The sequence below is a fragment of the Trichoderma ghanense genome, assembly GCF_004382785.1.
Source record: "Trichoderma ghanense strain CCMA-1212 chromosome Unknown scaffold_6, whole genome shotgun sequence".
Taxonomy (NCBI): Eukaryota; Fungi; Ascomycota; class Sordariomycetes; order Hypocreales; family Hypocreaceae; genus Trichoderma; species Trichoderma ghanense.
This window is the reverse complement of record NW_027395669.1, coordinates 1,167,391-1,190,633: the sequence shown is the minus strand read 5'-3', so window position 1 is coordinate 1,190,633 and position 23,243 is coordinate 1,167,391. Positions and strand designations below refer to the sequence as shown.

The window sequence follows — 23,243 nt, the reverse complement described above, 5'->3', positions numbered from 1 at the left end:
GGCCTCAAATTTCCCACATCAATCCCTCGATTCAAATGCCTTCCCCCCCCCCCCCCCCCCCCCCCAAAACATCCAACAACAGCATCCACCATCCTGATTGGTTGGTCCTCCTTTACACGTAAACCCTTTTATCAGAGCGGCCCAAGGATTTCAGCCAAACTGGGGGGGGGGCCTGCAAAAGGGACCCCTGTTTGGCGTCTGGTCTTAAGTCTGGACGGGATGCAGGGATGTCCCCTGTCCATCTTTTCTTTTCCTTCTCCCATGCGCTACGTACTACTGTAAGTATCAACTGCGATTTTTGCTCCTGCTCCCTCATGGAAAAGCTGTTGTTCCTACCTACATGACAAGCGAGGATTTATCTGGCCAACGACGGCGATGGTCTGCTTCGCCTAATGCCGTGTATCCATGAAAATGGAGTTGTCGTCGTTGCTCCCAAGACGGAATACGGAGCTTGCTCTCTTGAGAAATTCCTTATTTTTTTTTTCTTTGAAAGAGTAAGTGACGTAATTTGAAAGTTGTGAGCTATCACATATCAATCTTCAACCTTGACTTCTTTCAATAACTGTAAGGGACTGATTGGGAAAAGGTACGTGCTTGCGAGGTAAGAACTTCCTAGGTAGGTGAATGCACAAGTGATTCAATTTGGGAGAGCAAGTAGAAGATGGTAGGCCAACATGACCCAGATTCGACGACATCGTTGTTTGGCATTGCACATGTCATCCAATTGCTGAATACATCTCATGTGGGTTAAACACACAGCGAAACAATCGCCATCCCAACACTCATGACAGAAGCCATCTCCAATAGATACAAACCCCCCATCATCTCCATAACACACCGGGTATCGCCAGGCCACATATCCAATATGTCAACCACCTATATACGTTCTCCCAGTACGTGACACAAGATGCAAAGTAACACCCGCAAAAATCAAGACCTAAACGCCTCGCTCAAAGGACTTCATCACGAGAAGCACCGCGCTTCGTAACCGCCAACCACAAACACACCGAAAGATGACCCCAGAACCTAGCCCCAGACGCTATGAAGAGGAAGTGCCGGGATGATCGCCAGGCGGTGTTGGGCGCCTGTCGTCGCGGCCAGTGTAAATATCCGGCTCAGGCTCCGGATCGGGTTCATGGTCGTTGTCGCGTTCATGCCCATGCTCATGCCCCTGTTCATGCTGCTCCCGTGATAACACGGACGAAGTCTCCGTTACCGAATCGTCATACGAGTAGTCGTCGTCGTCATAGAGGTGCCGATTCCGAACCCCGGGCCACAGAGGCGGATTATTGGGCGGTATAGGCCTCTCGCGTGCGCCCGTCGTCCCGCTCGGGTACACGGCGGGCGCCATGGTGTTCCGCCCCCTGACTTCGTATACCTCTTCCGAAGAGCTGCTGCTGCTGGATCCCCGCGCACGCCGCAGAGCCGATGCCGCCGCACTACTAAGCTCTTCTCCCTCCTCCTCCAAAACCTGCTGCAGCGCGGCGCCTCGTCGTGCCGGCGCCGGGATCACCATGACGGGGAGGTTGTCCGTATCCGTCGTCGGCCGCAGCCTTTCTCGAATCCTCTCCGCTTGGCTCACGGCAAACTCCTCCAGCCTGCCCCGGATATCCCACCGGTTCGTATCGATCCGGGCTCTCGTGGTAATCGTCGACCGGTTATCCGACAATGTCCTGGGCGACTGCAGCGGCGATGTCGATCCGCCGCCTCCACGACCCAGTAGTGCTTGCCAACGCCCGCCGGAGCCCGAGCGAGTATTCGCCTCCAAGTCCGCCGACCTCGGCGGCTCCCGAATCGCGATATGGCCAGTGGGGGGATCCCCTGGAGAGGCGGAAGAAGGCGGCTGGATTGTCGATGCGGCGTCTTCTGCAACAGGGCGGCGGCCCTGGTTACTACTTTCGGGCCTCGAACCATCTGCAGTGGTCGGTATCGGACCGGAAGCTACTGAATCGGCTGCTCTTGGGACGCCGTCAGAGCCTCCCTGGTGCCTCACGGCGTATACCGTACTGCTGGCAGCACTCGTGGTATCCGTTCTACTGACCGGCGTCACGGCAGGCGGAGGTCGTCTGATCCACGGCGCCGCTCTCATGGCATGTCCTGGTGTCCTCTCTACCGCCGTCCCACCACTTCCGTCGTCGCGTCCGTATCCAGTGTTGCCGTCTCGCTCACGGTGCCGGCCGCCAATGACCGAAACACCAGGCCAGCCGCCTTCTCTCGGCCTCTGCTCCCTCTCCGTGACCATGACTCCCCTACCATCCCCATCTCCGCCCGGTTTGGGCTTGTAGCTCTTTCGCTTTCGTGACCATGGAAGCTCCGCCGCATTCACCTCCAGTGTATCGTCTCCATCAAACACCTCCCTCCCGAGGATCCCATCCTTCTTCTCCTCGCGCTCCAGCGCCTCGATTCGTTCCACCCACTCCCACACCACCACGCTGGCAGCCGCCGCACCGACCCAGCGCACGTAGTCTCCCCAGCCAGTAAACTCTGGCTTCGAGATATCGAGTATGAAGAATACGACCGGTATCAGGATGGCGCCCAGAGAAATGCCGGCCACCAAGCACATGTTCTTCATCAGAGGGTGATAGAAGGAGTACCTCTTCTTCATGATTGCATAGTACACCACCCACGCCGCGTACAAGACCCCGAGCGCCAACTGAAACAGGTAGCTCAGCGCCGGGATGGGATGCGCAAAACTCTTGGGCATGGAATTGCCGATGCTGTCCGGATCCGAGTATAGAAAGCTGTTGAGGGCGCTAAAGATGACGTCGAGGCTGATGAGGAAGAAGGCAGCCCACATGATGATGATTTTCTCGCGGTGGCGCGGAAACAGCCGGATGAGCGTCTGCGCCTGCGCAAGCCACAGGAACGTGTCGGACACGATGCGGATGGCCTTGAGCTCCGTGCTCCCCATGACCTCGTTCTGCAGCACTTTTGCGTTCTGCACTCCCCATATGTACTGTATCTTTGCGATCCGAAACGTGTCCGCCGTGGCAATCGTCAGGGATATCGCGACCGTCAGGGCGGCCAGCTTCTGCAGCCACGGCCGCCCGCCAATGTTGACGCCCCCCGAGGAGCTGTTGGTGAAGCCGCCGGGACGCCCGAGGTAGACGACGCCGCTGTCGAAAAAGGATCTGGGTGTGATGAAGAGCATGATGACGAGCATGTAGGCGGTGACGGTGGTCGCGGCGAGGGCGTAGCATATCGGGAAGCTCGAGGCGTAAAAGGGGTCGCGGAAGTCGGAAAAGTGCGGGCTGTCGTCCGCGTCGCCGTCGTCGCCCAGGTCCTGCAGGTTCAGGCTCGAGCCTCCTCCCGTGCCGGTGCTCTCGGGCTCGCTGACGGCGACGGAGACGGTCGGGATCGTGGCCGTCGGGCAGGGCGCCTGGAAGAAGGCGTCGCTGTCGAGCGTCAGGATGGCATCGTCCGACTGGCCGTCGAGCGAAAGGATGCCGTTGGCGGGCAGCCACGTGCTGGTGCACAGCGCCATGGACGCCTCCAGGGACGTCGTGGCGGCCAGGGCCAGATTGGGCATGGACGTGATCGACATGGCCGGATCGGTGACGCTTGAGGGTTGTCAGAAGGTTGGGAAAGGCCGTGGAAAAGAGAGAGAGAGTCAGCCGGTAATACGGCGACGACAAGGAAAGGGTGCCAGTCGGTCCCTATCGCGGGTGCGCCATGGAAGACGACTTTGTATGTGCAATGACTGGTGCAGGCCGAGCTGGAACGCCGCCTCCTTTTCAATTTTGCCGGCTCGAGCGAGAATAAGGCGGAGGAGCGACTCCAAGCAGCCCTCACTGGAGAATCAAAGACACGCTGACGACGATGAGTATCTCGGGACCCGCGATGGCGCCAAAAGGGTCAACGAACGACTGCGGTTTTCGGTTTGCGAAGGCGCTTCTCGGATGTAGAATCGAGCCGATCAGGGTTGGTGATTCAGTCGGCGTGAGCGCAAAGCAATTCTCATGACAATCGGTGGCTGTCGAAAGGGGAGAATAGGTCGACGTTGAACACACACTGATCGCGAAAAAAAGAAAAAGGACGGCTTTGTTTCACCCCCGGGGTTCCCTCGTGCGCTCAAAACCCAGTATATCTCTCGCAGAAGGGTAGACTGAAGCAAAATAGCGCCTGTTTCTCGTAATTCGTCCAAGGCCGTAGGTTGTGAGAATAGGCGATCAATTCGCGAGCAAGTCAAAAGCGGAGGCGATGGCGAGATGCTGAATTGGGGAGGAGAAGGAAGGCGTTGGTGTTGCTCCAGGTCGTTCCTACAGTACATGGACTCCGTAACATTGATCCATTGGACTGGACGGGGACCCTTTCGATGTTCCCTCGTTGTACAGATTCGTACTGTGTTGGTGGCGGTACAGCGTGCCTCCGGAGTGGGAAGGGGGCACTGTAGAGTCCTTTTCACCAATAGGATTCCAGTATGCAGCGCTAGGTGCGGCACACAGTCAGGTCTTACTGTCCTGTATTAGGTACAAGTATGTGTCGTATGCGAAAGGGCTGGCGGCCACGAGTGATTGTTTCCCGTCTCCTGTATCTTCATGCTCTTCTGTAGCAAAGACGACATTCTGTCTGCAATGTTAGCCATTACTGCCCATCCTTCCAGTTGTTCGTAACTACACGTGCTCCGTATACGAGCGTGATTCCTCACACATTACACCTGCAGCACACCACATAAGCCGCATCACGATGTAGACGAGCCGTCCCACGTATCTTGGCCAGCCTTTCAAGATGCAGATTGAAGCCACCACTCCGAATCCCCAAATCGACAGAGGCAGTCGGGGCATAACAGCCCGAAAACAAAGTAAACCACCTCCATTCTTCAAACCCACGCAAAAGCAACCCAAACTCACCCCAAAACCACCTGCACTCACACATACAACAGTCCACAAACCCTCCCCAAGAAGGCAGGCAGGCCAACTGCCTTAGCCCCCTTGGAACAAATAAAGATGAGAACAAGGTCGAGAGGAAAGAAGGCCCATTCTCTGCCTCTCCTCTTCTTCCTTTCTTCAACATCGCCCATCCCGCCGCCGCCCCTCTTGGCAAAGCTTCTTTCTACCCTTCCTTCCATCTCCGCTCTCCCGCAGATTCTTGGCAGAAACTACGCTGCGTTCAGTCTTCTTTCGTGATTCGGCTTCTTGCTTGCAGGACATAAGGCACCTACCTAATACCTCTAGGAACTTTTCAGCATCAATGCTACCTTACCTCGACACTACCTACTAACGCCTCAGTAGGTACCTTGTCTGAGTGCCTAAGGTAAGGAAGGCCCTGGAATGCCCAAGCGGTACATGTCACACAAGTCACCCCACGCGGATCGCATTTATAGACACCGAGCCTGAGCTGAACGTGAAAAAAGATCAATAATGCATCGCCATTGGGCATCGTACTGCCTTCGTTTGGTATCATACTGGTATCGTGTCGTATTGCAATGGTATCACCTCCTCATGCCAAGATACAGTCTGTCGAAAACTCGAAATCGACCCCCCCCCCCTTCTGACGCCTCATGATGCTGTGTAATAGTTACAAGTTCCGCTCATCTTCCTTCCCCCCTATAGAAAAGCATCCACGAGCCCTTCCGCTCTCTCACAGATGCATAATGACCTCGTGATGCTGCGCTCTTTAATCCTTTGCACATCCTGTTCCTTTTCCTCCATTTTTCGTTTCGTCTTGATCTCCGTTCTCAAAAAGTCGTAACGCCATTCAGCCATTTGTGTGGGATCTTGTGTCGTGTGAATTTCTCCTAGTCTTCCTCCTCGCTCTCCTCAAGCCCGCGGTACTTCATCTCCAGCACCCACTTGCCGTCGAAATCGATGCCCCGCCGAATCTTGGTGCCAGACTTTCTCCAGATCGAGCTGCCGAGGCCCAGATCGGCGATGAACAGGCGCCACTCGTCCTCGTGGCCAAGATCGGATGAGAGGCCCGAATCGTCGTGGGGAGGCGGTGTGACGGCTTCCAGAAGCCCCTTCTTGGGTGCTCCGATGGCAACGACGTAGCGTGGCTTGACGAACAAGTGGCCTCCATCAATGATGGCAACCTTGCCGCTTGTCGGATCGATGCCCGAGGGGACGTCGACCGCCAGCACAAACGCCTCGTTCCGGTTCGCCCACTCCATCAGCTCGTACACGGACGCCTGGTCGCCTACCCTCAGCTCCTCAAACGACATGGTGAGGCCCAGCATAGCGTCAATGATGAGCGAGATGGGCAGGCCGCTAGCCGATCCGGATCCCTTTCGGAGGTACTCGAAGAAGTCGTGCTTGCTCAATACCTTGCCTCCAAAGTTCCGATAGAGCTGTACCTGGCGCCTCAGATCCTCCAGCAGGTCGCGCTCGCGCTCGATGCCCACCAAGCACACAACCACGTCAAAGTTCTTGTTTCGCAGGTGGCGTCCAGCGGCCAGCGCGCGGGTGCCCGACTTGTTGTTGCCGGCAAGGATGACAATCGTAGACGAGCGCAACGAGGCATTGCTGGACGCTCCGGCCACGACCATCTCGAACCGGACCTTCATGGCCGGGTCGGACAGCGCGGTCACGGCCACCTCGGCAATGCCCCTGCCGGCGTTCTCCGCCATGAGCGCCTCGCTGAATCCAATCTCGTTGGCAGCAATGTTCTCAATGTTGAGCATCTGGAGCGTGGAGATCGTCTCCACGCGGCGGTTGGAAGGCACCAGGTAGAGGCCAGGCTGTTGCTGCTGCTGCTCGTAGTCGGTGCTGCGGTGCCCCGTCGTAGGGCTTGACCGGCGAGACGCCTGATACCGTAGGCTGGAGTTGACCCTGCTAAGCGGCTGGCTCCCCACGGCAGCGGTGCTCGCCTTGCGCGACTGCGAGCGCTTACCGGCTCCCGTCTTGCTGTCCGGCCGCCGACTACCCTGGGCGCCGTTCTTGGGCTCGCGGCCGCTCAGCCTCTCCGATCCGTTGGCGCCAACGTCTGCCTCGCTGTTCCAATAGTCGGCACTGGGGGTCGCCGTGCCTGAAGGCATGTCCAGGACGTTTTCCGTGTAGTGCAGGTTCTTGCCTCCAGCCGTTCCGGGCTTGGGCCGGCGGTTGTGTGCTACGAGGCGGCTCGCATCGTCGACCTGGTCTTCTTTCCTCATCTGGTCAAAGATCTTGTGCTTGTCGAACTTGGCCAGATTGTTTTCGAAGTCGAAGTCGCCCATCTCCTCGGTGACATCCTCGGAGGCGAACCCATTGTCCATGAGATTCTTGACACCCTTCGTGTTTCGCTTGAGGGAGGTAAAGGGTTGGAAAGAAGCGTTGCTTTGCAGAATGGGAGTCTGTCGCCAGCCCTTTCCAGGCCCCTGCGTCTGAATGGCTACTTGCGGCTCACCGAGATGGTCCTTGTGAGCCTTGGGATGCCGGCGTGCCTTCTTCTTTTGCTGCTGCTGTGCTGTCTGTGTGGAACCCGGCACCTCCTTGGCAGGACGAAGCTTATTACTTGGAACGTCCTTGGGAATGACTACAGGATCTATCTTCAAATCCTTCACCGACGCCACAATGGTGTGCTCATCGCCCGAGTCAACCGAGGATTGCCGTCCCACATGTATACCATACAAGACGCCCGGCTGCGCTGCTGGGTCGGTCTCGTCCACTTCCTGTGCAGGAGGGTTCTTGGGCTTTCCCGACGCCGCAGACTTGGGCCGTCTTCCTAGACTCAGAATGGCTGGATCGACAAAGGCAGGCTGGATCGGCTTCGTGGGCAGCTGCACGAGGGGTTGCCTGGGTGACTGTTGGCTGGCATACGTAGTCTTTGGCGGGAGTGGCTGCGTATCCGGTCCATCGCAATGCACCTCGGACAGGTCTGCAATGTTGGAGGCATCGATTCGAATGTGAGGAATCCACTCGCGCGTCGCAGTGAGGAATACTATAGTTCAATGGCTTAGTCTCGTGCTCGCTCGACGTCCGACTTGTTGCAGCGCAGGGGTATAAAACGCAAGCAGAGACAAAAGAGAGAGACGCGCTTACCGTTTGTCAGCGTGAGGCTGATGCCCGCCTGAACATCACTCACCGTACCCGTGAGCAGGTGTCCGGCAGGCTCCCTCAGCACCACCCGCATGTGCAGGCCAATGAACTGGCTCATCGTGACGATGCGCAGAGCAACTCCTCGACTGTTTGTTCGTAACTCGGCTCTGTTGTCTCCCGGATGAGATGAGAAGGTTCCAGGGGAGTGCGAGTCTCCGACTTTCGTGCACTTTACGCCGTCATCTAGACACGAAGCAGCACTCCTCGGAGTCTTCGCGACGTAAGGCTCCCTCTGGAGGTGAAGTCGAAGTGATCGTACGGTGAACGGTCCAGCGGATATCGATTCGAGCCTTCTGACACGCACAGACGAAGATCCGGGTAATGGAGCAACAGTATGTGCCCCTTCGTCAGTTGTCCCGTCGCAGAAGCCCGGACGCGGGCGGAGGGAAAGCCTCCGAACAAGTCCACAACGACCGTCAGGAGGAGCTCTGGGGGACACGCGCGCAAGTCGGAGGGTGGATCGGAGAAGGCGGGCGAGAAGCGCAGTTCGCCGTGATCGTCGGAGAAGAGACAGGAAACGCGACGACGGGAGGAAAGACCCCTGATGCCGTCCACGTAGAGCCAAGTTATTCCACTCCGATTGTGGCGCAAAGAAAAGTCGCGAAAGGGGAGAGGGCGGTTCTTTAAGAGGTCGGCAGAAAGGATGGAAGAGTGAACAAATTTTGGTGCTATGATCTGGATGGCTGGCATCTTTGGGTCTAACAAGGTCGAGCGGGTTTGGGGGGTGTGTGTGGCTGCGCTAGGCCCGTTTGGGTCGCCGAGCATTGAACAAGAAGCCCTGGCGCGTTTCTTGGTGCTTGAACAGGGAACTTCTAGTGGGCGGCCAGAGAACCCGGACCGCTGAAAGAAGAGCCCCGGAGCCTCTGTAGCACGTCCTCCCCTTGCAGGGCACCTACAGGTGCTCATCGTGCTGCTGGGGGGGTGGAACGGGCCGGGGGGACCAATTGGGGGGAGTTGAGAGTCAGAGGCTCGACTTGCATCTCGCCAGCCAGCCACTGAATCGGCACGCTGGTGGCACCCTGCAGGCACATTCGCCGTGCCGTCACACACTGGAGGGTTCCAGATGCCATCATCAGCAAGGCTCACGGCTGAGGCACGGTGCTCATCGGTCGAATATTACATGTACCCAGCTTACCGGTATGACGGGTAAGCTCAACCACCCACTACCTCACCTTGACTCTTACTCAGTCATCAGCCCCCAACAAGCATAAGGTAATAAATATTCCATGATATGTCTCGAGTCAGAATTCTGATATAATCCAAGACAGTCCTCCCTGCTTCGGATGGCATGACGAACAGCCCTCCTCCTCCTCCTCCTCCTCCTCCTTCTACATGTACTCTCTATCCGACGTGAACCGTTGGTCACATGCGCACGACTTCATCTCCCTGCCTCGACGCACGTCTGGGAATCGAACCGTATCTGTTCATTGAACACATCGAACCATCAGCTATGAGGAACTGAACCTCTCTATGCACAGTTTCCCTTCCCCCCTCCCCCCCGGGCCTCCCCTCCGTGATAGGTAGTGAGTGCCTCCTGAGGTTTCCTTTGACAGATGCTCTCACTTGAAATACCTTGAGTACTACACAAAGACCCAAGTGAACAAATGACGGCTGAGTGATTCACGTTCGCGCTGTCTCTCAACAATTTCATGGCCGCCCCGCGTCTCTCATAACGTCGTCCAGAATCTGGTAGTAGGATTACATTCACATCGAAAACACCCCATCAGGCAGGTCTCAGTCTCAGACTGTCTCGCACATGACAAGCACTGCTCGGACGCCGCCAGTTTATACCAGAGGCATCAAGCTGGCATCAAGTCTTGCTCCGGCAATGAATCTGCATTGCAATTGCCTCTCAGTTCCCGTCCCTATCTAGATATTCATGAGGGGAATCATATAACAGTGATGAAGTAGTGGTGATGCATATACTCGCAGAGATGACACAGCCCACAACCAACCTGACACGGCAAAAGGGAGAAGCATCAATATGCCGCGGCTCTCTCTTCGTCCGAGTCCAGGTCAATAACCTCCCGAACCGCCGTAGATACAGTGCCCTTCCGATTCGCTACAAAGTCGGTGATGGACCTTGGCCTCTTCGCTGCGGCTTCCTCGGCGCTGTAGAGCTGGCCGTAGAAGTTGATGACACGGGGGTGAGCCATGACCTTGGACTTGTCGAAGCCCAAGACCCGAAGTCCCTCCTGGCTTGTCGCACGGCTGAGGGCGACATAGGCCTGCCCTTTTTCAAAAACCCGTCCCAGGTTGACGGTCACCCGCTCGAGCGTCTGCCCCTGGGCCTTGTGGATGGACAGGGCCCACGCCAGGATCAACGGGAGCTGGACTCTCTTGGCTTGGACTTCTCCGTTGGGGAGCTCCACCTTCCACTCCTCTGGCTGGCAGAGGATGACGCGGGCCACTCCGTCGGTTGAGATAAACCGCACAACGGGATACTTCATGCCCGTCCCGCCCTCTTCGGGTTCACGGCTGAAAGCCTTGAGCTTCCTCCGTGCCTTGGCCATGGCATCGTCCATGAATGAGTCGTATTCATCCGTGTTGGTCATGTCAAAGGTCCTTTCGTCAGAGAAGGCAATGACTCGACCAAGAGATCCGTTGACTAGGGATGCGTCCAAGTTTTTGATAAGCATGACCTGGGAATCAATCTTGAGCTCTATGGACTTTGGCGCCATCATGTTCGCCAGTAGCTTGTCTCGAATGTTTGCATCTCCCGTGTCTATCGCATCGTAACGATTTGAAGTCCCAGGCAACTCTCTCAGCCGTCTTTCGTTGGATCCGTCCACCTGCGCTCGCGTAGGGAACAGCTCGGCCGACTCCACCCCGTCCTTGAACTCTAGGGGTCTCGAGAGCTTCTTGAAGGCGTCCACTGTTTCTTGACTGATCTTCCCCAGCCGCATCTCATTCAGCATGTTGGCGAACTTGGGGTCGCGCTGACGGAAGACCTGAGTAAGACCGATCGTGTGGTCTATCGAGGTGGTCCATGTGGCGGCATCAAAGGCAAATTTGGCCTCACGCTTCTTGTCGGCATCGGGGACAGGCGGCAGCTGGAAGAAATCGCCAGTGATGATGAGCTGAATGCCGCCCCAGGGCCGGCCGTTGTTGCGAATGGTTCTTCCAATCTGCGACAGCTTGTCAAACAAATCTCCATCCACCATGGAAACCTCATCGATGATGAGGCACTTGGTGCGAAGCCACCGGTTCTTGGCTTTAGGGTTCCTTCTGATTTTGCGGACAAGCGTAGGCGCATCTTCTTTTCCGAGACCAATACCTATTCCAAGAAGGAAAAAAAAACAAAAAACGGTTAGTTTTGCTGCGTCTCTGAAAAAGTATCGCCCGACAGACAGTCAGCCTGCGAAAACGTCAATGTCTTGCCTACCCGAGAAGCTGTGAAGCGTGATTCCTCCAATGTTACACGCGGCAAGGCCCGTGGATGCCGTCACGGCGACACGGTCCGGATCTCGAGCATACTTGGTTTTCAGCTGTTTGATGATGGCCCTCATCAAGACGGACTTTCCCGTTCCTGCTGGGCCAGTGAAGAAGACGCTCTTGCCCTGGTTCACCACAAGGTCGAGCACATGCTCCTGTTCCTTACTCAGGTGGATGGCATCGCCTTTGGCGGCATCGTGGGACTTTGTAACCGCGGGCGCCGCCTGATAGTCGGGCTCGGGTTGTCTGTCTGGCACTTGAGACTCTGACCGGGCTGCCTGCTGGGACTTGAACTGCTTTTTCCGTTCTTGAATGTCGGAGGCTTCCCACATGCGTGTCGACTTCGAAGACGAGACACGCGCCGCCGCCGCCGTGTGTTCGACGTAGTCTGAGTGGAAGCTGGATGGCAGCACCCGCTTCTTCTTTTGTGCGGGGGCTCCCATTGACTGGCTCTCGCCAGACGAGTCGCGCTTCAAGGAAGCCGTTGTCGGTTTTGGCTGAGGAGGGAAGTAGTGTGATGTGGGAGATGACGACCAGGGAATCTCTTGGGTCGCTGGAGGGGTTTCGTCTGCAAGAGAGGGGAGAGTGTCTATCTCAGCCTGGGGCTTTGGTTTAGGTTTTGATGCGGCTTGAGGAGCCTTGAAGTCGAGCATGATGTTCTCATCGTCGCTGAAGTCGTCGGCAGTGAAGTGCACGGCTGCCTGGGTCTTTGCGTCTGCGTCCGACCGCTTGTACAGCGACACCAGCTGTCCCGTGGTCGGCTGCTGGTGCTGGTGCTGCCGCTGTTGCTGCTGCATGAGGCTTGATGTCCGGTCCTGCAGTGGCCGACTTGTCGAAAACGAGCTCGCCGTCGACGCCGAGGTCGAGGTAGAGACTGAAGTAGAGACTGAAGCTGAGGCTGAGGCTGAGGCTGAGGCTGAAGACGTCACCGAGCCGGCCTTTGTCATGTGGTCGCGAATGTCGGCCACGGGCGCGGCAGGGCTGCTGGAGGGGAGCAGCGTCTTGGCCAGGGCATTGCGACCGGGGGGCTCGTTGGCCTTGTACGCCTTGTTGGCCTTGAGGAACATTGCGCGAGGCGAGGGGACATGGGCCAGCTGCTGGGCTGCTCTCTGGAGGCTCCGCGGGCGAACGGCGACAGCGGATTTCATATACGGCACGGCGATGCCTCGAGGTTTCCAGCTGGGGAGCAGGGCCGAGTTAGTGCTGCCACCTTGGATCAGGCGCGACGGGCGGCATCGAGTGGCGGGAGTCCGATTCCAAGATGCTGCTGCTGCTGCTGATTGGAAGTCGAGAATTGCTGAGGCTGGGTGGCTAATGCTGTGCTGCAGCTGCTAGTCGTGTGAATTGGGAGGCGCGTCGTCCAGGGCTCGTGCATCAATCAACGCGTGAGCTTTATCGTGTACCTTATCGAGCAAAGTGCCTGGCAGATAAACAGGGTCGTTGCTTAGTCATCCGCTTTGCATCTCCAGGGACCGTCACTCATCTCTTTATATCCATGTTACTATCAAAGTAGATATAGTTTGGAACACTGGAATCCAAATCATGAGGAATAGATCCTGATGGACTGTATCTTTTTTCTTTTTTTTTTCCTCAAAGCTCATGGCATCAGATTGTGTGGTTACACACAGTTGGGAGGGGTTGTTATCAGCTAGCCAGACAAGGCCCAGGGGCCCATGCAAGCAGACACACCACCCTCCAACATACCTGATACACCTAACCTGCAGCTCTTGAAGTAGTCTATAGGTTGCTCAAAGAAGAAAATTCATCAGACCTTTTCCTGTGATAATCCAATGTGCAATGAAGAGCGTCACTATTCGGCATCGTGTAAAAGTGGCAGATATTGTGGGACTTGGAAGACAAATCTACTATTTCAACGCATAGCGGGAGACTCCATTAACGCAAGCCAGCGAACCATATACTATGTAAAAGACCATTTGTCTCTACCTTGGAGAGAATTCCATCCGAACAAGTAAAGGCACATCGCACAGATAACAGAAGGGCATCATCGTCTATAGCCTGCATAACTCGACGCTCTTTGCTGACCTCCTCCATCAAGCAAGGGACTGGTCCTGCCCAGATCCCACGCATCTTGATCCGTCCGCCGCCTCTCAGCCATATATCGCTGTGCATCTCGCCTCCTCCACGTCCCCCGAACCGTTCGGGACATCACAAACCTGCCATCATCTGAATTATCGCGATACCTTCTCGGTGCCTCCCTGTCATCGTACTGAATGATCGGATCGCGTGCCTGCCCTGGGCGATTGCGAGGGCCGTCAGCCAGCGATGTGCGACTGAGTCTTTCCCCTAGCTGGTCCATGTCGTGATTGCGTTGTGAGGAGTACCGCGCCGTGTGACACATGGGAGTCCTCTGACTTCTGGGGCATCCTCAATACCTCGAGGCTGACGTGGTGCGCTTCTTTCGGCGATAGATGTAGCCATCCCATCGTGGTGCGTCCTCTGGTCTACGCGCCTCCGCTTGTCCTCCTCTGATACTGCATTGATCGGATCAGGAGCAGCAGGGGGGACGTCGATGAGTCTGACTGCTGTATTATGCCGTCTTTGTGGGCGGGCCACCTTTAGCACAACGGACTCGTCTCCAATGCTATGCTGGCAGTAGCTGCTTCGCCCCCTGGATCTATCACGGTACTGATGATGATGTTGATGGAGATGAGGAGGAGGTGGAGAAGGAGCGTGACTTTGTTGAAGAGAAGATCTTGGCGTCATGTTGGTGCCGGAGTCTTCGGGGGACGATGAGCTGAAGGAGGTGATGGAGCTCTTGGGAATATATAACCTTGCTGTGGCCTGGCGCTCCAATTTCGGTGCGTGTGATTGTACTCGGCGATTTTGGGCTTCGATTGCCTGTGATATGATGCTTCGTGAGGGAATAGGGATTGATGCCGCTGATGAGTTCTGGGAAGGAGGAGGAGGAACCGACCTGAAGTTGTGATGAGGGACGTTGTTTGGAGACTGGTTCAACGAGAGCCGACGCTGAAGTTGAGGCTCAGACACAGATTGTCGGGTCTGAATCCGTGGGGGACCAACTTGAACATTGCGCGGTAGAGGAGGTCGGCCAGGACTCGTCATGGGAAGATGATCATCATGAGCCCCTCTTCCGCCTTGTCGTCCCTCTGCCAGCTGCGCCCCCAAGATCCTCACGCAGTTCTCGTCGCGTCCCGGCTCCCTCCTGAAATACGCAGTGACAGACACCCACTCCCTCTTCGTCTTGAATCCGTGCCGCTCTCTGCTCCTCTTCTTATCCTTATATCTCCTATCACGCTTTCTCTCACGACCGCCACTCTCAACACCCTTCAACTTCCAATCCACCTGAGCAAGCACATACACAAACCGAGGATCACCCTCCGTCTTCTCAAGGTTCTTCCACGCATCCTCCAACTGCCTCTGTATCGCAGACGGAAGATCCCTCTTCTTGTCCGCCACAGAACCAGTCTCCTTGTCCAACTTGCGAACTTTGCGTCTCGCGTCTTGCTGAGACACGTCTCTTCGTATCGAGTGAGAAGCTTTCTCCCAGGTTGGCGGCAGGGCGTTTCCTTTGCTGTCTACGTCGTATAGGTCTGTTGCTCTTTCTATCCGGATGACGATGTAGGTGGTGAGGCGCTCGTAGGCTTCTGCCTCGGTGATGTTTTCGTCTCGGATGTCGAAGATGTCGAGGGTTCGCCATGACGAAGGCTCAGGGGGATTGGTGAAGGGCGTGAGGACTGTGTTGTGGTGTCATGGATGTGGATGTGTGTACGTGTGGCTGGTAGCCTTGTTGAGAGGGCATCGAGGAAGAATAAGATGGCATCATGGTAGGACCTGGATGATGTACGCGGGAATCTGTTTGACGGAATGAAGACTGAGAAGTGGAGGGTTGATGGGGCTCGAAACGGCGAGGCTCGCCGGGTGAGTAATTGCTGCTGAGCTTGATGGCCACAGGGGGCGAATATAAAGTCATATTCAAGGGAAGAGTCTGATGTGAGGAAACTCGCTGCTGTATTGGTTTAATGATGGTATGAAATTGAGGAGGGATGTCGGAGACAGACCCGGATATTTATACCTCAAGCCATCTGCATGTCTTCATGTAGAAGCCATATAAATCAGCCATCATTCCGAGGCAAGACAACCAACGCGAATCTACGAATCGGCGGACCGAATATATCGAGGAAAGGTTGGTTGCAGTGTGTAGCATTTTCCACAGCCGAGTGAGGCGAGATATTGATGCTCGTACATGCCGACCACCTGATCAAACACTCGTATACTATTTCTCATTGCACGCATCCTATGCCTTCACCACAACCATCAGAAGACGAGAGTAGGTGATGCTCGATACACAATCTCAAATGTACGCCCCGTGTCCGCCTGCTCAGCTTCAAGACCATACAGTATCCCCATATACCCCAAAAGCACATCCCACGTCGCACCACATCACGCCTCACATCCTCCGTACAATGCCATCATCCAACAGCATCAAACAAACAAAAACACATGCAACGAAAAGTCCCCCGCATCAACAGCTTTGCGCGCAATTCTCCTTCCCTTTCCCCGACTTTGCCGCCTCAAAATCCTCATGGCCTATCAATGGAAGCCACATATGAACAGCCCTGAACTCCCATCGTTCAGCCCCCCCCAATGAGAGGCAAACCGGTTGCCTCATCATTTCAACTCATAGGACACGCGATGCCTCCTTTGGCTTTTTCTCTGATGGATTGTGTATAGTGCTCTCATGCCGTGCATGGCGAGGATGCGTTGCCTTGTTGGGGGCCGAGTGTAAGCCTCACTTTTGTTCAGACGCGGTGTAGCCCCCGAGAGGCAGCCCTGCCATTCATGTCAAGTTTACCCCTGTCTTTGTGAAACTCTCCGCGAGATGAGAGTCGGTCACAGTATCTTGAGAGAAAGCCTCAACCATCACCGTGTTACACCACGGACGAGTTCAAAGACAACATGCATGTGAGCTTGATAGACATGTAGACCAACAAAGTCTCGTGTCACGTCCCATTGGAAATCATCCAACAGGGCCCCAATAGGAACATTCCCTGTCCAAGGCAAGACCCCACGTCCGGCCTCACTCTGCAAGAGAAGGAACGGGAAGCTATAGCTCAAGCCCAAGATCCTGGCCTTTCTCGACGTGGCCCTCTGTGGATGGTGAACCTGATAACGAGGCAACCATGAGAAATAGCAAATAGGCATTTCCTCCATTTGGCGGCGCTCCTTCTAGGCAACTCTGTCCCTGCAATATAGGGGGTACATGTATCCTGTCGTGCCATGATCGGCTCAGAAAAGGGGGCTCTGCCAAACCACCTGTCAAACGCCCAATCACTGCTGGGACGCAACTTCGCCTTGTTCTGCGCCTTGCTTCTGGATCGTCATCATGCAACTATTGCCGCGCTGTGACCCTCAACGGGACGTAAACTGTGAGCGTGTGTTCCTTCCCTCGAGATCACCAACCTGTTGCGCGATCCCTTTCGCATAGCTGTCTCCCTAGTCGCCTCGCGTTCGTCCCGCAAATCATAGTCTTGTTCCCAGCACAGATCGGACAAAAGGAGCATGTGCAATAGGAGTAACAAGGTAGCGAGAAAGCCATATCGCGCGATTACCGCGGTCTTCATGTACCTACATAAACTGAGTTCTGCCCGCTAAATCCCGATTTATCAAACGGCGGCTCTACACGTTGCCCCAGCACTCTCTGGTCGGTCGCCCCTTTCTGGTAATGCCAAAACGCAATGCAATGCAAGGGAAACTGTCTTGAAGACATCCGAGTATGATTCCCTTATGCCAAGTAGGTGTATGAGTTCTCTTCTCTCTCCAGGTAGTCTTTTTCAATTAGGCTGTGATGGCGGTTAGCAAAATCTGCTCGTAACTTGAGTACAAATCCGTAGACTCACCTCTCAATCTCCTTCTTGATGGCGGCAGGCTCGACACTGCCTCTCTTCTTGGTCAAGTTGATCACTTCAGCCACCAGCTCTGCGTGACCCATTGTCTTACGGCTCTTCATGATTCGCACAATGGCTGCCTGCGTCTCGAAGCGCCTGTCCTGGGCAATCTTTTCGTGTGTAGCCTTGTTCTCTTCCTTGGTCTCCTTTAACTGGATCTGGTTGATCTTAACACGGTATTTGGGATCGGTAAAGGCCTTGTTGAAGGTGAACGTGTCCTTGGGGTCGACGTCACGCCCCTTAGGGTGTTTCGTCAGCACCCGCGCCTTTCCACAAGCCAATGACTGGAGCGTTCGATCCAAGTCGCCTCCCTGAAGCCCCGTAGCCGCCGAGATTTGCTCATATGACAGGAATCCATCCGCAGGGACATCGTTGAAGAGCAGGAGCACTGCTGCCTGGAACGCCGACACAAGGAGCTCCTTTGCTCCTTTAGGAAAGGTTGCCTTGATGGAACAGTGCGCCAGCGAGTGCTTCCATGTCAAGACGCGACCCGTGTGCTTGCTCTTGTAATGCCGATCAAACTGCTCGATGCGGGTGGCCACGTCATCTGGCAGATTCAGCCTCACGTCGGGGTACGTAGGCCAGGCGGCAGCAGACAGGATCATGACCTGCAAGTCCACCTTTCCGATGCGGCCGGGGTTGCCCTGACACCACTCCTTGTAGGCCTCCATCTCGTCCTTGGCGAGCTCCTGATCTTTAAACATTTGCTCTAGATTGTGCGTGAAGTTTGAGCCGCACTCGCCCCTCAGCTTGGTGAGCATGTTGCGTTCCGCATCTTGGCTGGCACTGCGGCCCATGAGAAGGCGGCGAGCCAAGTCTTTCTTGTAGAAGGCCTCAAAAGCGTCTTTGCCCTCAATAAACCGGAACAGTTCGAGGGCCTGGTCCAGTTGCCTGTCAAGCTCGGCGTCTTCATCTGCGGTGCTGGCGTGGCCGGCCTTTTCTGCCGCCGCCCGGTCCTTAACGTCTGACAGCAGCTCCTTGGGAAGAGCCCTAATGCCGCCACGGAGTAGCATGTCAATGTGTTTTGCCGTCATCTCGCCAATCTTGGATGTGCCTGATGGCCAGCACTCGGCAATCTTGCGGTCGTTCATGAATTTGCCAAACGCCTCTCGCATTCCCCAGAGAAAGTCCTCATCCTTGTTGAACGCGTCGCGCACCGTCAAGTCCAGCACACGACGCAGATCCAAGAGGCGAATAACCATCTCGTCTCCCCGCTCCTTGTCGGACACTATCGAGGCCCCCGTTTCTCGGATGTAGTCGGTCCACGGGGTCTTCAACTTCTTTTGTATGCCCGACAGCCTGAGAAGGTCATACAATCCCTTGAGGGACTTGATATCCCGATCAGACAACAGCTTGGACAGGCTGCCCCCATGAAGAAGCTTGTCAGCATACTGGTCGATCAGGATGTTGTGTGCCAACGCCATCGATTGCCTCTCTGTTGTGCTGTCCAAGTTGTACGCTATGCAGCGGTAGTCCTCACGTTCCAGCAGGCGCTCGCAGACTTCGATGTACTCTTTCAACCCCATAGGACTGCAAGTCTCTCCAAACTCCTTAAAGTAGGCTTCAGAGTGCTGCAGATAGACGGGTTCAAACTGCTTCGTGTACACTCCTAGCACGTAGAGCATCATGAGAGAATCCTTGAGCAGTTCTGCGTCCATCCGGTTGTCCCCCCGGCGATCCATGTTGATCAGCTCGCAAATTGCCAAGATGCACGCAGCCCCGATAGCGTGGCCTGGCTCTGTTGCTTGCGACGGGAACGCCATCCTGCAGAAGCGCGTGATAGCCAGGTCGTTTATTGATGGCAATGACTTCAGCAGCAAGTATGTGCGGTCAAGGTAGCTAAAGGTTGACCTGATGAGGATCTAGCGTCGAGTAAGCCCCTATGATGTGACATGATGTATAGACACGGACGAGAACTTACCGTCTGTGAATTCCACGTCTTCCATTCCGCCAACGTCTTCCTCAAAACCTCGAGATTGGATATCTTGGCCGCGTTCTGAATCCTGGGCAGGACGACGCCTCTCAGATGCCTGTCGACCTTATCCTTGAGCATCCGATAGACCTTGTCGGCGCTGCCATTGCGGCACATGTCCTCGACGCCGCGATACAGGCGCTCCAGCGGAATGGCCGGGCTCTGGCCAGCAAAGATTGCGTCGAGGGCCGCGTCGAGCTCCCTCTCGGTACGTGCATAGTACTCCTGTATCCGGGCCTCGTGGCTGACGGGGTTGCGCAAGTTCTTGATGACGAGCTTCCGCGCTCCACTATGAGGCTGGAAGGCAGACTGGCGCTTCGTCAGGTCGATGACCTCGGGCATCTTGCCCCTCGCTTTGGCGCTGGCCATGGTCGAGCTGTCGGAGAACCGGGGCCGCTTGGCTGCGGACGGCGAGGACGGCGATGACGACGACGAAAGGCGTGGGCGGCGGCGTGAGGGGGAGGTCGGATCGACTGTCGCTGGTTGCATGAACGTGGATTGGCAGAGGCAACTCGGCGCGCGAGGGTCTGAGTCGTGAGGCGTGAGCAGCGAGAGATGGAGGGAGAGAAGAAGAGACGGGCCGCGTTCGGTGGGCTCGGGAGACTCGACGATGGCGACAGGAGGGAGGACGGAAGACGGGCTGGTCGGAGATTTTGCTTGGTGCCCTTGCTGGCAGATGGTTCCCGCTTTGGCAGCCGGGGAGGATTCGAGTTAATCGGGTGGGACTTTGGGTTGACTTGGTCGAGGTTTGGGAGCTGGAGGTTTACGAGTATTATGTCATGATGGATGGACAGACGAGTTTGGGCGGGACCCCCGCGATAAGGAACCATCTGAAGTCGGCCGGGGGTCCTATGGAGGCTCGTTTGCCGAGAGTTGCAGGGGCTTTAGCGGGCGTGGATGGCCTGTAGCGCGCTGTAAGAGGAGCTGGAGCCCTTGAGTCAACCCCCGCCCCGATACGGATGAAACGACCTGGACGGGAACTTGCCATCGCTCAAGTGCCCCTTCAGTAACAGACGACAGCATGAAGATACTCGCATCCATATATCGCTGGCTCGAGGGCACGTGCAGTATCTTCGGCAATAAGATGTGTCATTTCTTCATGCAGCTCCCAGCGTCCTCCTTGACATGGGAAGCAAGGGATACAGCCTCACCGGCGTGTTGGTTTGGGCAGTCGTGAGCTCTCTACCGCATCAGCACATGCCACTCCTCTCCTTTCCATTCTGCAGAGCTCTCCTTCGATAACGAGGCTCATCATGTTCGTCGGCTCTTCAGCAGTGGATTGGCTTCAGGTGCTCGTCACATACAAAGTCAAGCACTCGATGAATCCCCATGGCGTTGACTCCAACATGGTTCCCCATACCTACAACCAGAAGCCACCGATACCTCACTATGACAGCGCCGTGCAAGAGGGTGCCTTCCCTTGAGACCCCTCAAGGCCTCGTCATCGTTCGCGAATGTTATGGGAAGCTCCTTACTCTCAAGATACCGACGAGTCAGAGACGCCAAAGCCGTGCCTTCAAAAACAAAAACAAAAACATCAACCTCATTCTCGCTCCTCACGCTGGTTTCCTTCCAGTCGAAGCGCAATCCAACCTCGATTCTACCTATCAAAACTCGAACTCCTACCTCGGATTTCATAATCGAAACAAAAATGCCCCTGCCCAACCTGCCTGTGGAAGTCAGGCGCATGATACTCGAGACTTTGGTCAAAGATGGCCGCGAGTTGGCGCCCTTTGCCGCCGTGTCGCGAGAATGGCAGGCAGTGATCGAGCCACAGACTTTCAAACGGATAAGAGTCACAGCGTCACGCATCACGGAGCTTGATGACATGACTCGTCGCAATCGATCTCGTGTGCGGTACTTGTGGCTTTGCGTGGAATTGGCACGCTACGGTTGCGACACCTGTTCACCTGATGGTGAGAACGATGACGTTCCAATGTTCAACAGCGACGCAGACGACCTTCTCATCAAAACGGCCATTCAATCTCTTCTCTCAGTCCTGAGCGCCTGGGACTGCAGCAGCCCTTTGACGCTCGATATCAGTGTCTACTCAACCAGTGATCGGGAGCACTGGTTCAAGTATCTCACATTCGAACCAGACGATGATGAAGATGATGCTTCATCGAATCAAGGCTATTCTTCCATTCCACGGTTCAATCAGGCAGCTCCTTGCGAGGTTGATGATGCACGGCATCGGTGGAATACTACCGATAAGAGCGTTTGCACGGCTCAGGCTGCCGTCCAAAATGTCTTCACCCGCATCTTGGACGATCAGCCAGACGAATCCGACGATGAGCAGACGGATGGTCTTGAATGGTGGAGAGAGTTAGCACTGGTGCCGGCCATCACGCGTCTGCTCTTGCGTCAACAAACCCGCCGGCGCTGGGAGCCTGAAGCTCTGGCTGAATTGCTCACCCGATTCCCAAGATTGTGCGAGCTGCACTTTGAACCATGGAGGGAGTGGGATGACATGCTCCAGAGTTATAGAGATGATGGTGAGACGGCATTCTCCCCCAAGCGTACTGCTCAAACAGCATACATCATTTTCTCGGTGGTACACAGTTTCACTAACACCCTGTTTTTCTTTCCCCAAGGTTACCTTACTCTCCTCGAGTCGCCTAGCATTCGGAGGCTGAGCAGGTTCACCATTTTCGAGAATTTCAACCAGCGCTACGTGGATGCTTACTGGGACGGGGATTGCTCACGTATTCGCCCACCAAATCCTGAACTGAGTCGAACCCTCTATGAGGTTGGTGGTAATCATGACTCTCTTTCAGCATCATTCATGGTGGACGCAGAGAGTTTCTTTGCTTTGGACGAAGGTCAACCTCCCAAACGGTGGCCCAATCTGAGGCGTTTGTTCCTTACTTCACAGCTGTTGGCGCCCGATCAAGATGACACGCGAATCACAAAGATGCTTCGAGCAGCAGCACGAGCGGCTGCTTATATGCCAAAGCTTGAAACATTGCAAATATGGAATGGACGACAAAAGCTTGCCGCGCTCTTCAAGTATGAGGCCGCTACAGAACAAGGTCATGCTTCTACCATCACCTGGAGGGGCACCTGGGAGTTTCTTTTGCAGGCCCCCGTCATTCAGGCCTGGCAATCTCTGGCGTCTGAGCCTTCATCAAATGGACTGAGGGTCATTTACGAAAGCATTGACGGTGACGAGGTACGATGTCACGGCGATGCGATGCTCCTCCTAGAGCTTCCAGACCTAGTCATCCGACGTGTTTCGCTACGACAGATTCTGAATGAAGAAAGGTACATGCCACTGAAGGTGCGTTCATCCAATGCGCGGAAGCTGATTTTCTTTTTCTTTTTGTTGCATACTGAACATCTACAGCCAACAAACAGGAGTCATTATATCACGGACCCCTTCAGAATCCCGATTCCCCCAGACTCAATTGGTCCACCATTGTAGTCGGGTCTCAATTTCAGTAAGCTCTCGCGCGCAAGCTCATCATGTAACAACCCATTTTAGATTTTTAGGACGCAAAAAAAAAAAAAAAAAAAAAAAAAAAAAAAAAAAAAAAAAAAAAAAAAAAAAAAAAAAAAAAAAAAAAAAAAAAAATAAAAAAAAAAAAAAAAAAAAAAAAAAAAAAAAAAAAAAAAATATAACAAGTGGCTATTCAACACCTAGCAAATCATACTGCTACCGCTATATTAGAAGAGATTTAAATTTCTGCTACTATTGCCACAGCCTTCTACTCTGATCATCAGCTTCTATTAATGTCTAGTAAACAGAGTATATAAAGAGTCGTCAGTAGCTATGCTACTCTATATTTACAAACGTGGGATGCTGGATAGCCAAGTTGGGATCCTGGAGAGCCCCCCCTTAAAATGGACATCACAATCAAGGGAAACGCTTGACGGGATCCCGTATATTTGAATGGA

General features: G+C 55.0%; 7 protein-coding genes across 7 annotated transcripts; 2 read left to right on the top strand and 5 right to left on the bottom strand.

Annotated features, from left to right (window-relative positions):
- Nucleotides 1-1,039: 1,039 nt before the first annotated feature.
- On the bottom strand, nucleotides 1,040-3,544 carry CCMA1212_005995 (uncharacterized protein; the record flags this gene model as incomplete). Its single annotated transcript, XM_073703236.1, has 1 exon — nucleotides 1,040-3,544. The coding sequence occupies one exon, from the start codon at nucleotides 3,542-3,544 to the stop codon at nucleotides 1,040-1,042; it is 2,505 nt and encodes an 834-aa protein (XP_073558155.1).
- Nucleotides 3,545-5,737: 2,193 nt separating this feature from the next.
- Nucleotides 5,738-8,070, bottom strand: CCMA1212_005994 (uncharacterized protein; the record flags this gene model as incomplete). The annotated part of the gene is made up of 2 exons (XM_073703235.1): nucleotides 5,738-7,854; nucleotides 7,956-8,070. 2 exons carry the CDS (start codon nucleotides 8,068-8,070, stop codon nucleotides 5,738-5,740), a joined length of 2,232 nt encoding a protein of 743 aa, XP_073558156.1.
- A 1,574-nt stretch (nucleotides 8,071-9,644) lies between these two features.
- CCMA1212_005993 (uncharacterized protein) lies at nucleotides 9,645-9,923 on the top strand (the record flags this gene model as incomplete). Its single annotated transcript, XM_073703234.1, has 1 exon — nucleotides 9,645-9,923. A coding segment is annotated over one exon (279 nt), but the record flags the coding sequence as incomplete, so codon positions are not given.
- Nucleotides 9,924-9,991: 68 nt separating this feature from the next.
- On the bottom strand, nucleotides 9,992-12,742 carry CCMA1212_005992 (ATP-dependent DNA helicase PIF1; the record flags this gene model as incomplete). Its single annotated transcript, XM_073703233.1, has 2 exons — nucleotides 9,992-11,289; nucleotides 11,398-12,742. Coding segments are annotated over 2 exons (2,643 nt in total), but the record flags the coding sequence as incomplete, so codon positions are not given.
- Nucleotides 12,743-13,751: 1,009 nt separating this feature from the next.
- Nucleotides 13,752-15,399, bottom strand: CCMA1212_005991 (uncharacterized protein; the record flags this gene model as incomplete). Its single annotated transcript, XM_073703232.1, has 2 exons — nucleotides 13,752-15,163; nucleotides 15,291-15,399. The coding sequence occupies 2 exons, from the start codon at nucleotides 15,397-15,399 to the stop codon at nucleotides 13,752-13,754; spliced, it is 1,521 nt and encodes a 506-aa protein (XP_073558159.1).
- Nucleotides 15,400-17,211: 1,812 nt separating this feature from the next.
- Nucleotides 17,212-19,715, bottom strand: CCMA1212_005990 (Cullin-4A; the record flags this gene model as incomplete). The annotated part of the gene is made up of 3 exons (XM_073703231.1): nucleotides 17,212-17,269; nucleotides 17,327-19,236; nucleotides 19,296-19,715. The coding sequence occupies 3 exons, from the start codon at nucleotides 19,713-19,715 to the stop codon at nucleotides 17,212-17,214; spliced, it is 2,388 nt and encodes a 795-aa protein (XP_073558572.1).
- Nucleotides 19,716-20,997: 1,282 nt separating this feature from the next.
- Nucleotides 20,998-22,770, top strand: CCMA1212_005989 (uncharacterized protein; the record flags this gene model as incomplete). The annotated part of the gene is made up of 2 exons (XM_073703230.1): nucleotides 20,998-22,626; nucleotides 22,693-22,770. The coding sequence occupies 2 exons, from the start codon at nucleotides 20,998-21,000 to the stop codon at nucleotides 22,768-22,770; spliced, it is 1,707 nt and encodes a 568-aa protein (XP_073558436.1).
- Between the last annotated feature and the right edge of the window lie 473 nt (nucleotides 22,771-23,243).